This window comes from Poecilia latipinna, unplaced genomic scaffold, assembly GCF_001443285.1.
Source record: "Poecilia latipinna isolate Pla-1442-1.1 unplaced genomic scaffold, P_latipinna-1.0 Scaffold3052, whole genome shotgun sequence".
In the NCBI taxonomy this organism is placed as follows: domain Eukaryota; kingdom Metazoa; phylum Chordata; class Actinopteri; order Cyprinodontiformes; family Poeciliidae; genus Poecilia; species Poecilia latipinna.
The window spans coordinates 1-13,595 of NW_015115668.1; the positions used below are offsets into that span (position 1 = coordinate 1).

Here is a 13,595-nt window from a genome sequence, read left to right on the forward strand (position 1 = left end):
CTCAATAAAAGGCGAAATGCCCCCCCCCCCCCCGATAAGAATTTTCTAAGGTTTCTTTCTCCAAAACCCTAAGACCGGCCCCCAACCTGAGAAAGGAACAGCTATGTGGCCCTCGCAGGAAAAAGTTTGGGGACCCCTGATCTAAACTGTTCCATTGTAGCTCTGGCTGGATGTTTAGGCTTGTTGTTGTGCTGTAGTGCAACCTCTGCATTTTTAAACGGGTGTTCTCTCTGCATTCATCTCCATCAACTCTGACCGGCTTCCCTGTCCCTCCTGAAGAGAATCGTAGTGATTTCACTTCCCATGGTGTTTTCAGGCGAATGTGAAGTGTTAAGTTTATTTATTGTTTTCCATGTTGATCAAAAAGGGTTTGTGGAGAGCTGCGTGTCAAACAGATTCTTTCACGTGAGAAGCAGCTCCTCCAGAGGAACTACAGGCCTTTTTGTCATATCATCCTCTTCACATTCTCACACGAGGGATTGAACATATTTTTGAACTTTCAGGTATATCTTACCTATCGTTTTCCTTCCACTCAACTTCCCATTAATATGCAAGAAGAGCCAGCTTCTTGAGTCAAGAGCCAGCTTCCTGAGTAACTCAGCCTCCTTGTTGAAGATGATGTCCAAAAGTGACGGCGGTGAATAATCGGGTCTCCTTCTGTTTGATCCCTGTTGATCTGTGTGCGATGCGCCGTGGAAATTCCCCCCCGTGTTGCTGTGCTTGCGCTGCCTCAGTGGAAACTCTTCCCCGTTAATCCTCTGCAGTAATCCAGCTTCATTATCTCATTGAGGTCTGCAGTCCAACCATGTCCTCTCCTTCACGCAGGTACCGCGCTCCGGAGCTCCTCCTGGGGACGAAGACTCAAACTACAGCTCTGGACATGTGGTGAGAAATCCCAGCGGGTCTCATCGAGTTTGCAAGTTTGGTTTTCTAAGGAGCAGAAAAGGTGTTCTCACGCTGTGCTGAGGTTTTTATGTGCCACGTCGGTACTCGAGTTGTAGAGACGCCAGCTGCTCTGACATCACTGTAAAAGATGAAGCAGGACGTGACGTTTCCTTCGCAGGGCAGTGGGCTGTATCCTGGCCGAGCTGCTGGCCCACAAACCTCTGCTGCCCGGAACCTCGGAGATCCAGCAGGTAGACCTGATAGTGCAGCTGCTGGGGACGCCCAACGAGAACATCTGGCCGGTGAGGCTCTGGTCCAGGAGGGTGAACCCTCCAGAGATGAACGGCGCAGAAAAAAAAAAAAATATATGCCTCTAATAAAAGTGCAGCCGACTCATTCTGAAGCAAAAAGCCTTAAAAGAGTCTTAAATTCATGGATCTGAAATTAGGCCTTAAAATGTCTTTTTGTTTTTAAAGCTGGCCTTTCATATGTCAGTCTCAGGTTTTGCATTTTGTCTTGACAGGACTAGTTAATCTCGTAATCTGACTTTTCTGTCAGGCAAAAATACAGACGTCGCTCTCGGACGTCTTTGAGTTCTGTGACTCGATATGGTTAGATACTGGTATCATTTTAACTTCGTTGAATCCCTGTTATAAACGTGACGCATTTTTATATCCAGCTGTTCTGTCACATTCAAAGCGCTTTCACATTACCAGCCATAATCCAACGCCACAACTCGGTACGTAACTTGGAGGGAAATGGATGTTATTACCTGCATGTGTGTAACTGTGAACGTTTTGAGTGTGGAAGTACATTTCAGGGCCATTGTAGATGGAGGGGAAAAAAAAAAGGCACACCAAAAAGCTCAGAAATTTTCCAGAAAACGCTTGTAAATTTCTAAAAAGATGTGAGCGTTTTGAGTGCAAATGTGTATTTGTTGCTCTAAAATCTGTAGAAGTAGCTCTTTCTCTCAGACTCCGTCTCTTGCAGTGTTTAATAAAGACGACGTGTTTGGTGCAGGGTTTCTCTCAGCTGCCGCTCATCGGTCAGTACAGCCTGAGGAAGCAGCCATACAACAACCTGAAGAACAAGTTCACCTGGCTGTCTGATGCTGGACACAGACTGCTCAACTTGCTCTTCATGTACAACCCACAGCGCAGGTAGCACGCATGGATTTACTATTATCATCATTATTATTACTCCTACAACACGGTGTGGTCGAGATTTAAGTGCGGTTCTGTTTTCCTGACCCAGAGCGACCGCCAAAGATTGTCTGGAGAGCTCCTACTTCAAAGAGAAACCTCTGCGTGAGTTTATTATTCAGCAGTTAGTGAATGACCTCTGACCTCTGCTAACCCCTGCGGCCTGTCTTCTATTCCAGCCTGCGAGCCGGAGCTGATGCCGACGTTCCCGCACCATCGAAACAAGCGAGCCGTTGCTCTGGCGGAGAGCCAGCCGAAGAGGAGGAAGAGCAGCAAGGTCTGAGGATGATTACTGCCCCCTGGTGGGGAGCTGCGGTGTCACACTGGAGGCGAAGTTCAGGGGGAGAAAATAAGACTGCTAACGATGCGTCGCGCAGTTTTAAAGCCAACTTTGTTAGTGTTGACGTGATCAAAACCAAAAGAGCTGAAGTGGGCTAAATTATCAGATGTGTAACATGACAAGATAACTCTGTTTTGTTTTCTTCATTTTTACTTGCTTCCTAAACACAAACGGGTACATTTCGTGACATTTTTCAGTGTTTAGATCCAATATTTTTAATTTTTAATTAATTCACAATAAATCAGAACCTGGTAAAGTGTTTCATGGTAATTAAAGAAAATATTTAAAGATGTCTTTTTATTGTTTTTGTTTGTATAAAGGCCTTTGTTTTTCTTCCTTGGTGCATTCTGCCTCTATAATGAACAGTAGTGCTTTGATGGGCACAGTGTACATTTATGATTAAAGTTTTACAGGTTGAAAAACCACCGAGCTGTAATGACTGGACAAATACTAACCTGCTGGGTTGTGTCCTTTTGTATTGCATGTTTCAGTAAAAATGTCAGTGTAAAAAAACTTTAATTAGATCTTTGTTTTACCTAAACATACCTTTTATAAATACTATATAAATTAAAAACATTTACAAAAAACTCAACCAGTCCTGAATATTTTTTTGTGTGTGTGTGTGTAAACAATACACCAACACCAGCTTCATTTGAAATGTCAGTTTTTATTAACTCCGGTTAAATTAGTTGAAATGGTTACACAGCCAGCAGCAGGTTATTTCCCCACACGAGGGATTTTGTTAACTAAGCTCCCACTGAACCAGAAGGTACCTGGACGAACACAGAGCCGTACTACTGTAGCACTGAGTTATCAATTCACCACGAGTCTCATGGCTCAGCCAGAACCCACGGAGCCTGGAGTCCTGATGTCAGTCGATGAAGACGTCCAGCTGCACTCCTAACAACCAAGATGGCTGAAAACAAAACTAGACAGCATCTCAAAGGAAAATTAGTGTGGATTTCTCTCCCAAAAACAAAAATCAGGCCTTTCAAAGGTGCTAAATCAGTAAGAAAGGTAATACTTCAAGTGTAAACATACTGTTTCTCTACCGAGGTGACGAATCATCATAAATAAGGTTAACACTACGTGTGCAGGGGAATCTGAGAGATGTGCCGGACTGGGTCTCCTTCATGGGCGTCGACAAGGTTTTAAGAGTCAAGTGATGGTTTTGGTTCAGCTGTAATGAGATGCAGTTAAATGTTTTAACCAAAGTTTTAAAACATTGACATTTGTTGCCCCCAAGCAGTAACTACAATACCTAATGACTGCTTCGGATTATTTACAAATGAAAGATTTCTCTTTTCTAGTCTTTAAATTTTAATTGTCAAAATTAGATTAATTTTGCATTTGATCTCAAAATGCCTCAATCATTCAGATAAATCAGAATTTTCCCACTTTTCCTCCATTGATCTGCAGGTCAAATCCTGAAACTTTCTTGCTTAACGCGTAAAGTAAAAACTTCATCAGATGATAATTTTATGCCTAAATTCCGGAAAAATCCTTCTTTTCCTGTTGGATTCAAAGTAGAGCTGCATGATATTTTAAATCGTCTTTGCAATATCGGCTATGGCATCTGTTGGAAGCAATCACTGGTGGGATTTTATCTTTAAAGTCTCTGGCTTTCGTTTTGTGTTTATCCATATTTAATGAGTTAATGGGTGGACTCTCATTCTTCTGTTTATTGTCAGAAGCCTATAATAAAACTAACACAGTGTGACGAGTCTGTGTGTGTAAAAGGTACAGAAAGAAAAGTGGAAGATTTGGGTTCAAATGTAATCTCGTATTTTATGGAATTTGTGAAACGCTAATTTAAAACTACGACCTCCATCAACTCTGCTGTATAATCTTTAAGGCGGAAAACGTGCCACCAGAAATTCCTATTGGCCAGAAAAAGTCTGATCGGTGCGTCTCTTAATTCAGATAAACTGAAGAATTGGGACATTTTGCAGGCAAAACGCCAACATTTCAAAGTGATTTTCCTTTTTTCCTGGTATAAAGTCAAATGAGAATAGATGGGAAAAAAAAAAATTCAATCTGCAGAAAAATAATTTTTATTATGATTATTATGATCGATAAAGCTAAAACGAATTAACCGTTTTTGTTTTGTTTTTTTAAATTTAGCGTTCAAATATTTTGATTTGTTACAACGTGACAAAAGGAGACCAGAAAATCTTTAAATTTTTCACCCCGGGATTAGGAACAATAAAAACTAGAGGCGTATTTCTCCCAGTCTGGCACATCTCTTCAGTCAGATTGCTACTGGCCTGCAGCTACAGGCCCGTGGCAGACACGCTTCGACATTAAATAAGCGAACAACCGGCTCCTGACATTTAAACAGAAACATTAAGACACGCACGTTTAACAATAAAAACACTGAGATGCATTCACACGCTTGCATGCCTGGTGGAAATGATAAACTTCTGCTTCACCTTCAGTCATCAGGGTCCTTCATGTGGATCCAAAGCAAAGTGCACGACGGCAACAAAACGTACAGTCCTTCAGTCGTAGAGCGGGTCGGCTCGGGGCGAAGGGGGGCGGACTTGGAGTGTTTCCCAGCGTAAAATGCAGCCGAGTTCATGTAGTGAGGATTCTGCAGGGTTACATCATCAGAAATGAGGGCGAGAGACATGAGACCTACTGTCCAACTACCAAAAAACAAAAAAACCACACAGATTTGTCTAATGTGGCATTTGGAAAACGTCCTTCGGATGTTCTGTAATCGCGGCCTGATTTAACAGACGTCAGACCAGGAGGATGTCGACCAGTCTGAGAGATGGAAGCCTACGCAGTGGTGAGGGGGAGGAAGAGGAGGAGGACGAAGAGGAGTGGCGTCACTGGGAGCAGGTCTGAGCCTCCGGGGTCGGCATCCCTCAACCCTCCATCCCAAAGTCATCTGTGAACTTCTTCACCTTCAACAGGTCCTCTGTGTTGACTGTGGGACGCGTGGTGGACAGAGAGCGCAACATGTCCGACTGCAGAGGAGGAAGACAAAGAAGATGATGATGATTCACTGCCACTTCCTGCTCCAAAATCTCACCTTGGTGATTTATCTGGATCAAGGGTCAGGCATGTTTCGACTCCCAGCTGCTGCAAAATAAAACTCACCTGGAACCACAGCAAAATGTTTTATTATTAAAGCTGCGAAAATGAAACTAAAACTATTTCTGTTTTCAGATTTTAGGACAAAATGATTCCCCTAGTGGAAAAGAGCCTCTTCTGTGAAAACAGAAAATAAAGAAAGGTAGGCAACAAAGTTTAAAGTTACTTTTAAATGTCTGTTGTAGTTTTTTTTTTATAAGAATTTTGCATAAAAACTGACAGAAAAAAAAAATACTGAAACGACCATTTCTTCTTGATTCCATAATAATAAACATTTAGTTTTTGGTGACAGATTCAATTGGAACATCTGAAAAATTTTATTTTTTATTTAATACAGAAAACTCATCATTGGTCATTACTTAACGTCACTTCATGTCTAAAGTGTCTTACAAAGTTAATTTATTTCTTTTAGTAAACTCGTGTCTGATGTTTAATTTACTGATAATTGTTTAGAACCTAGTGGTTGCTAAATTATTAGCAATCCTGCCTATTCATTTTAAAATCTATTGTAATTTTTTAAGTGCATCAGTTTTTAAAAACTCTTAGTTATCAATTTGATCTCCTTGCAGTTTAAATAGAGCATGACAACAGGAATCCAGGCTTATTTTTGCCACCATGCACGGCGATAGAAGAATAATGTAAAGAGTGGCGTCTTAGGGTCATCCTGTCTCCATGACAACCACCAGCAAGGGCCCATTTTCTGGTCAAAAGGGTCCAAGTTTTCTCAGAATTTCTTCCTGTTTTAACATGTAAAGCTTTTGTTTAAAACCATAAAGGCTCAAGATAAAAGAAGAGACGATAATCCAGATTACTTGTCTAAATCTAAATAGAAACGGTTCGGAAATCAATCACAGATATAAATATAGTCCAGGAAGCCTGTGAGTTTAGCTAAAACAAAAGAAGTCGATGATAAACATTGATTTACTTCAAGGTTTCAAACATATTTTTCGTCGTCGTCTCTCACCATGCAAACTATGGGCTCCAGTAGCTTATCACTAGGCACATCCAGCCAGGTCATCTCTATGGCTGCAGGATCTCCAGGGGAACACGGGGTCAACAGGTCATCCACCATCACCTGGTTGTTGCTTCGGGACGGACCACGAACCTGCAGGGAAAGTAAGAAAAAACAAAACAAAACAGAGACTCCTTTTCAGAAATGAAAACCATTCAACCTGAACTCTAGATTAGAGATCTGAAACATCAAACATGACATCCAGGAGGTCGGCGGTTCACGCCGCTTCTGAGCCTTAGTACCTTTTTAAAGTGAGTAGCCGACTGGACTTTCCTGACCGGCTGCATGAGCGCGTCCCGGACGATGATGCTGATGTCGGCGCCCGAGTAGCCATCCGTTTTGTGCGCGAGCTCGCGGAGGTCGGCGTCGCTCAGGCTGTGTGGCGTGTTGCCAAGGTGAAGTCGGAACATCTGGGCTCGGGCCGGCTCCTCCGGGAGAGGGATGTAGATCCTCTTCTCGAATCTGATCCCACAGAGAACGACTTTAACGAGATTTCATGGTTCATATGCAGATTTTATAAAATTCCTCTTAAAAATTTAAAAAAAAAAAAAAAAAACCACTGGCCCACTAGCTTTGAGGGTTCCCAATCCGACCCTAATTCCAGAATGTCATCTAATATTGTAGCTAACACCTCACACCTTGCTGTTATCACACTATAATGTTATAAAAACATGATGGTGACCCACAACCATTAGCATAATCTATATATGCTTTAGCCAACTTATGATAAGCAGAAAGTTTTTCTTTGAAAGAAGATTGCAGACTGTTTTGTTTTTTCAATGTTTCTCCTCATTACATTTCTTGGTTTTTTCACACTATAGAGTGGATGCTACCATTATTATTTTTGCTAGTTTTAGCTTATGTGACCTTTACAGTTTAGCTTCGTAAGCAGAATGAATTTCTAATATTCCTTGGGTGGAATTTTTCATTCTTCTGCAGTTTTTCCATTTGCATTTTACAGGATTTTGCTTTATTCTACTGCTTCTGCCCATTTCTTACTTCTCTGCACGTCTTCTGCCGTTGACGTCAGATGCTTCTGCAATTGTCACTAAAAATATTCAGCTTTCAGCTGCACTTTCGCAGGAAATGCTTTTTTTTTTTTTCCAGTTGCCCACTGCACTTTATATTTGGAGATACTGTTTTTAAACATTTAAAACTCGACCATCACCATTTTATCATTTACATCCTGGTGTTGCAGTTAATGTGTAAGCCTGAGGGTGAGTTCACTTTTTTTTTATTTAGGATATTTTCCTTTAACAGGTTTTGTCTGTCAGTTGAATTATAAAAGAAATACGTCACTTTACATGTCAAAAGAGCTTTAAAATGATTATTATAATTACAGATCCCAAGCATGTTAAACAGGCGTGTTCCCTTTAAGAGGTACAACTTTTGTTATCGTAGATGCATTTTACATCCCTGCATGTGTTTAAAGACATACCAGTTCAGTTAATAGAAGTTATGCTTTCTGCTACAATTACATAGTTACATCTCGTTTTACTCGTGCGTTCAAACATGAAACTGTCTGGTTGGGTGATCCTGGTTAAAAAATATTTTGTTAATAACCCAAAATGGTTACAAGTGTGACAAACCTGTACAAGAAGCCCACCAGAAGCCAAGCTAACAGTTAGGAAGTAATGATGTTCTGACCTTCTGCGAATGGCAGCGTCCAGCACCCAGGGGATGTTGGTGGCTCCAAGCACCAAAATACCATCGTTATTGTTGCCAACACCTAAAATAAGTTGTGGTTAACATCTACACAGGCTCTGTTGTTGGGTGACTACATGTTATTATCGTAATAGCTAGGATTCATGTTTAAACTAAACATTGAATAAATGTCAAGGGGTAATCTTTTCTGGCGCAGCTCCTGACCTTGCATCTGGACCAGAAACTCTGTCTTGATGCGTCGCGCCGCCTCGCTCTCGTTCTCGTTCCGGGAGCCGCACAGCGAGTCCACTTCGTCGATGAAGATGATCGAAGGTTTGTGCTGACGAGCCAGATCGAACAGGTTCTTCACCAGCCTGACGGAGACGGACAGAAACATTCAATCTGCAGCTGCTGCGGATCCGTCCATGTTCGTAACGCTGCGTCGATGCAAAACTTACTTCTCGCTCTCTCCCAGCCACTTGGACATGAGGTCAGAGGACGACACGGAGAAGAAGGTGGAGTTGTTGGCCTCGGTGGCCACGGCCTTAGCCAGGTAGGACTTCCCCGTCCCTGGAGGACCGAACAGAAGGATGCCTCTCCACGGAGTCCGCTTGCCTGAGAGAGAAGAGACGCTGCAGTGAAATAAAACTTTCAAACCAGGCTTGAGGGCTTTTTAACCCACTGAAGCGTTACATCGGTTGCTACAGAAACAGTCGAGTGTTGGGAAGATCAAACCTGTGAAGAGGTGAGGGAACTTGATGGGCAGGATAACGGCTTCCTTCAAAGCTTCTTTTGCTCCCTCCAGTCCAGCAACGTCGTTCCACCTTACGTTGGGCTTCTCCATCACAATGGCACCTGGAAAACACAAACAGACCTCAGAAAGATGAGAAATCCGATGCACAGCTTGTTCGTGGCGCTACAAAACAAATAAAAGCCCATCAGCACGAAGAAACTAACAGTAGAGAATTTTCTACATTTTAATATTTTTTTTATCCTGATAAATGGGGTAACAAAACTAGAACTTGTCATAAACTAGCATCAGTAAAGCTGCATGAGAGTCTGGCAGCTCAGTCAACAACTCCAATATTAAACATCAGTCATGATTTGGAAGATGAGCCAAAAGATGCCATCGGGGTGATGTTGCTGCTTTATAAATATAGTCAGATGCACAGTTTGTTTTTTTTTCTATGGTAGATAAAAATCTCTGCCAGTCGACTGACCCATAAGTTGCTCCTGCAGTTTCTTCTTCTCTGGGTTTTCTCCCTCACTGTCGCTGTCGCTCCTTGAAAACAAACAGAAAGTAAAATGACGTCAAAGCCGCGTTAGTTGCAGCACCTCGTCACCTCGCTCACATCGCCTCAAAGCTTTCCACGTCTCGGATCACGGCCACAAATTTTAACTGACCTTATTGTGATTTTCATGTGATAGACAAACACAAAGCTGTGCATTAAATACAAGAAATCGGTACAAACAGATAAAAATCTAAAACGTGTTGAGTGCATTTGTATTCAGCCTCCCTGGGTCTGTATTTTTGCAGAATCCCGTGTTTCGGGTTTGTTTCAAACGGCTTTCCATACCCAGATTTCCCCCCATTTAAGCTTCGTCATGTTGGATAGAGAGCGTTTGTGAATATTGATTTTCAAGTCTTGCCACAGATTCTCAATTGAATTTCGGTCTGGGCTTTGACTAGGCCATTCTAGCAAATGAATAAGCATCCCACTGCAACACCAGCTTTATGTTTAGGGCCATGGTTCTGCTACAAACCAAAAGTCCAACACAGTTTCAAACAGATTTTCTTCCAGGATCGACCGGGAATAAGCTCCAACCATTTTCTCACTAACAGGTTTCACAGAAGAAAAGCATCCCCAACAGCATAATGCTGCCACCAGCATGTTTTAACATGGGGATGGCAGTTTTTCAGAGTTCTGTGAGAAAGTCAAAGCTTTTAACTTCTCCACATCTTCATCCCTGACCTGTCTGCTGAGTTTCTCTGCCTTCATGATGTCGTTTGTCTACCAATTTTCTCTAACAAACCTCCGAGGCCAGAAACAGAACAGCTGCATTCATAATGAGAGTTGATAACACAGAGATGTACTCTGCTTACAAATTACCTGACCTCTGCTGGAAACTGTTTTTTTTCTAAAGGTGTTTCCTTATAAGCCGAGGGAGGCAATAAAAAATGAAAAATTTACATCACATCTGTAAATTTAAAAACCATGTATCTTTTGTCCTTTCACTTCCCAGGTTTCGGCTACTCTGTGTTGGCACATCACATAAAATCCAAACAAATTCCACTGAAGTTTTGTTGCAGGATTTTAATAAAATCTGAAAAAGCTCCAGGGGTGTGAATACTTCAGCAAGGCACCGAGAACTCTGGGTGCTTTAAGAAGAGAGAAACAACGTACTTGTCATTGCTCTGTGCCTCCTTTACGGGCTTCTTGCCCTGCTTGTCTTTGTTCTTCAGATAGTCTTTGAGTTTCTCTGCTCTGTCCAGGTACTGCATGCACTTGGCTCGTATGCTCTCCTTGGCCTTGTCGCTGTGGGCCTCATCTGGACACAGTGACCATCACACAGCAACGTGAAGAACACGGCACCCGCAGAGGCAGGCAAATTGACGGGATGCAATACTCACACTTGATGGCATGCAGGAAGTATTCCACAGCATGCTGGTACAATCGCAAAGCCTCCTCATAATTCTTCGCTTTGTCCTCCTCTGTGGCTTTGGTGACGAGATCAATCGCTTTCTGCAGCAGATTTGGAAATACAATTTCAGAGGATGAATGCTGGATAGACTGAGAGTTCAAACTGTTAGCCTAGAATCTCAGCCTGCTTCTCCAATTTAAAGTTTGAAAAGATTTTTCGTATTATCCCCAATTTCCACTTTGGCTCTAATCCTTTTTATGACCTTGTTAACTTTTCACAAATTATGAGAAACTATCTTCCAGATCAAACCACAATCCCATTAGACCATGAGTATATTACGCGAGATGTCCAATTTGAGTCAGCCAAGACAGGAGTCCTGCATGTCTTACATATTTCCAGCTTCACTGCTAGGTGTTGCATTCCCTGATGTCGCACATGTTGAAAAAGCTACGCAAAGGGAATAAATCTGTTACAAACAGAGCACTTGTGTCATGACGACTAGAATTGGACGCTGTCCTCTTACAGCATCAAATGTCAAAGTAAGTCCAAAAAGACCTGAAGGAGGAGATCTGAGGTTAAAACTGTAACGGTGGGGCAAAAGGACCAGAAGGCAGCTAAATACAAACACAGCAGAGATTCTGTCCAAACACGTTTTCTTTCATTGACATCAAATTCTGACTGCGCCATCTTGAATGTTGTAGCTGAATTCAAGGCTCCTCGTAACTGTTCAGGCAAGCAGTGACTGTTCAGTTTTAGCAAACCTCTGTAGCATCGTTTATCCCACGTAGACTTTGTTGTACAAAGCGGTGTTTTGAGCTACAGTCACAAACCAGTCTGTCCAGTATCCCCTGACATCAGCAAGACTTTGTCATCGACACAACTGTCGTTTACTGGACATTTTCTCTGTAAACCAGGGAAATTATTCTGCTTAAAGGTTATGTTGGACAAAAAAAGAGATGTTGGACATAATTTTACCAAAACAAACCCTGAAATTCTTGCTGTGCAAGATAAACCTCACATTTATTTACCCTTAAAGAGAAATGTAATGTGAACTCATATTGTTCTGCTACAAGAAATTTATTTGTGCAACTTTTTTGTGGTTCCAGGTTATTGACAGATGGCTTACAAATGTCAAAATTTGTGATTTGTGGTCTGATAGTTGCAGGAAGAAGACAAAAAAAAAGCAAAACTGTTGAACAAAGTTTGTGACCTCTGAACCTTAAAAGACAAACAATCCATTTTATTTACTGTATATGATAAATAGTTTTGGGTAGCACCTGCAGCAATACATATATACTTCAAATGATTATGGAAGGTGAGCAGCATAGACATAATCATGCATTTATGTCTATGGTGTGTAGTATTTAAGTCTTTTGTCTTGGTTTTGAATCAAGTAAAATCGACTACTAAAATCTAGAATTCATCCGGCGATACTAAATAGTTTTAGTAATAAGATATAAACCAATACAAAGGCTTGAAGAAAAACGTTCATTGTTTTAATTGCACAGAACCAGGCTGGTTTAAACTAAAAGGTTAGCTCTGCTAGCGCTACTGGCTAACATTGAAACGTACCTGTAGTGTTGACGTTGTCATTTCATCTCACTTTTCGGCTCCCCGGCCACAGCTTTATCTTCTTATCCCTCCACAAAGGTGAACCCTTAAAAAAATGTTAGTTTGTGACAGTATGTTTACGATAAACTGGCCGTTAGTGACATGACAAGAACAGAGCAGCGGCTAAAGCGCTAGCAACAACAACACTGCAGCTTCAGACAAGCTGGTTGACACGAGAAAAGCTTCCGGTTCAAGTTTTCAAAGAACTACAGAAAAGCCTCCAAACGGAGGTAGTTCTTCTTAAAAGAAACACATCTTTGGACAATTATGTACATTTTGTTGAAAAAAAAATACTAGCGCTAATCTACACACTAATAACAACGATAAAGATGTTGGTAATATATGGGTAATTTGGAGCCAAGGAATCATTAGATCCGGTTAATTAAAGCAAACTTGATAGCTGCCAAGGTCAGTTAAGTTACTGCCACCTAGCGTCGAATTTTGGGTATTACACTCAATTTCAACTCAAAAATACTTTATTAATCCCAAAGGGAAATTAAATGTTGTAACTCGTTAATTTAAATTCTTCAAAAAATTATTGAAGATAATGATGGTTGTTAACAGAAAAAAATCTTCTGCAGCAGTCTGTGCTGCATGGAAAGCATAAAGCGAAGATCTCCACAGAAACACAAATGTATAATTTTAAAAAGTAGCAAAAAAAAAAAAAGGTAAACATCTAATGCGTAAAATGTAATACATTAAATATCTAGCAGTGTGCAAATGTAATACATTTTTATCGTCCACTAACAAAATTTAGAGTAAAGCATGTTCTTCAGGGTTTTAGTATTTTTAAAGGCTTTTAGAGTTAACAGCTTTTCAGCACAGCTATGTGGCAGCCGCATGAACAGCTTCCTTCCACCACATCTTGTAAAATCCCTTGGACAAGCCATTAAATCTGAAATTACCAAAGTGTACTGTTATGCGAGTGTAGAATTATCACTTTGTCATTTAAGCTCCAGGTTTTATCCAATCTTTGTGCAGGAACCTCCTGTGCCGCACTAAGAAAAACAGAATCATCTTTATTTGCCAGCCTTGTGCACACAAAAAAAGGTATTTGACCTCAGCTCTGTTTTGCTCTCGGACATCTGAAATATAAAATATATATGCACTATTTTCACAAAAGGTAAGACCAGATTTCATTGGCGAAAATTTGCAT

At 41.2% G+C, this 13,595-nt stretch overlaps 2 protein-coding genes across 2 annotated transcripts; one reads left to right on the plus strand and one right to left on the minus strand.

Moving 5' to 3' along the window:
- Positions 1-136: 136 nt before the first annotated feature.
- Positions 137-2,934, plus strand: LOC106939980 (cyclin-dependent kinase 10-like). The gene is made up of 5 exons (XM_015022579.1): positions 137-885; positions 1,064-1,187; positions 1,906-2,045; positions 2,140-2,192; positions 2,267-2,934. Exons 1-5 carry the CDS (start codon positions 806-808, stop codon positions 2,368-2,370), a joined length of 501 nt encoding a protein of 166 aa, XP_014878065.1. The 5' UTR covers positions 137-805; the 3' UTR covers positions 2,371-2,934.
- A 140-nt stretch (positions 2,935-3,074) lies between these two features.
- On the minus strand, positions 3,075-12,634 carry LOC106939979 (vacuolar protein sorting-associated protein 4A). The gene is made up of 11 exons (XM_015022577.1): positions 12,401-12,634; positions 10,818-10,929; positions 10,591-10,735; positions 9,406-9,467; positions 8,921-9,040; positions 8,644-8,800; positions 8,411-8,559; positions 8,189-8,270; positions 6,784-7,003; positions 6,494-6,634; positions 3,075-5,402 (listed from the first exon to the last, which is right to left on the minus strand). Exons 1-11 carry the CDS (start codon positions 12,419-12,421, stop codon positions 5,301-5,303), a joined length of 1,311 nt encoding a protein of 436 aa, XP_014878063.1. The 5' UTR covers positions 12,422-12,634; the 3' UTR covers positions 3,075-5,300.
- Positions 12,635-13,595: the final 961 nt, after the last annotated feature.

Coding starts and splice junctions, on each gene's coding strand:
- LOC106939980 (XM_015022579.1), top strand. CDS start 806: ATGTCCTCTCCTTCACGCAGGTACCGCGCTCCGGAGCTCCTCCTGGGG. Junction 886..1,063: donor ACTACAGCTCTGGACATGTG/GTGAGAAATCCC, acceptor TTTCCTTCGCAG/GGCAGTGGGCTGTATCCTGG. Junction 2,046..2,139: donor ATGTACAACCCACAGCGCAG/GTAGCACGCATG, acceptor TTCCTGACCCAG/AGCGACCGCCAAAGATTGTC.
- LOC106939979 (XM_015022577.1), bottom strand. CDS start 12,421: ATGACAACGTCAACACTACAG. Junction 7,004..8,188: donor GACGCTGCCATTCGCAGAAG/GTCAGAACATCA, acceptor CTGTGGGATCAG/ATTCGAGAAGAGGATCTACA. Junction 6,635..6,783: donor CGGCTACTCACTTTAAAAAG/GTACTAAGGCTC, acceptor CTTTCCCTGCAG/GTTCGTGGTCCGTCCCGAAG.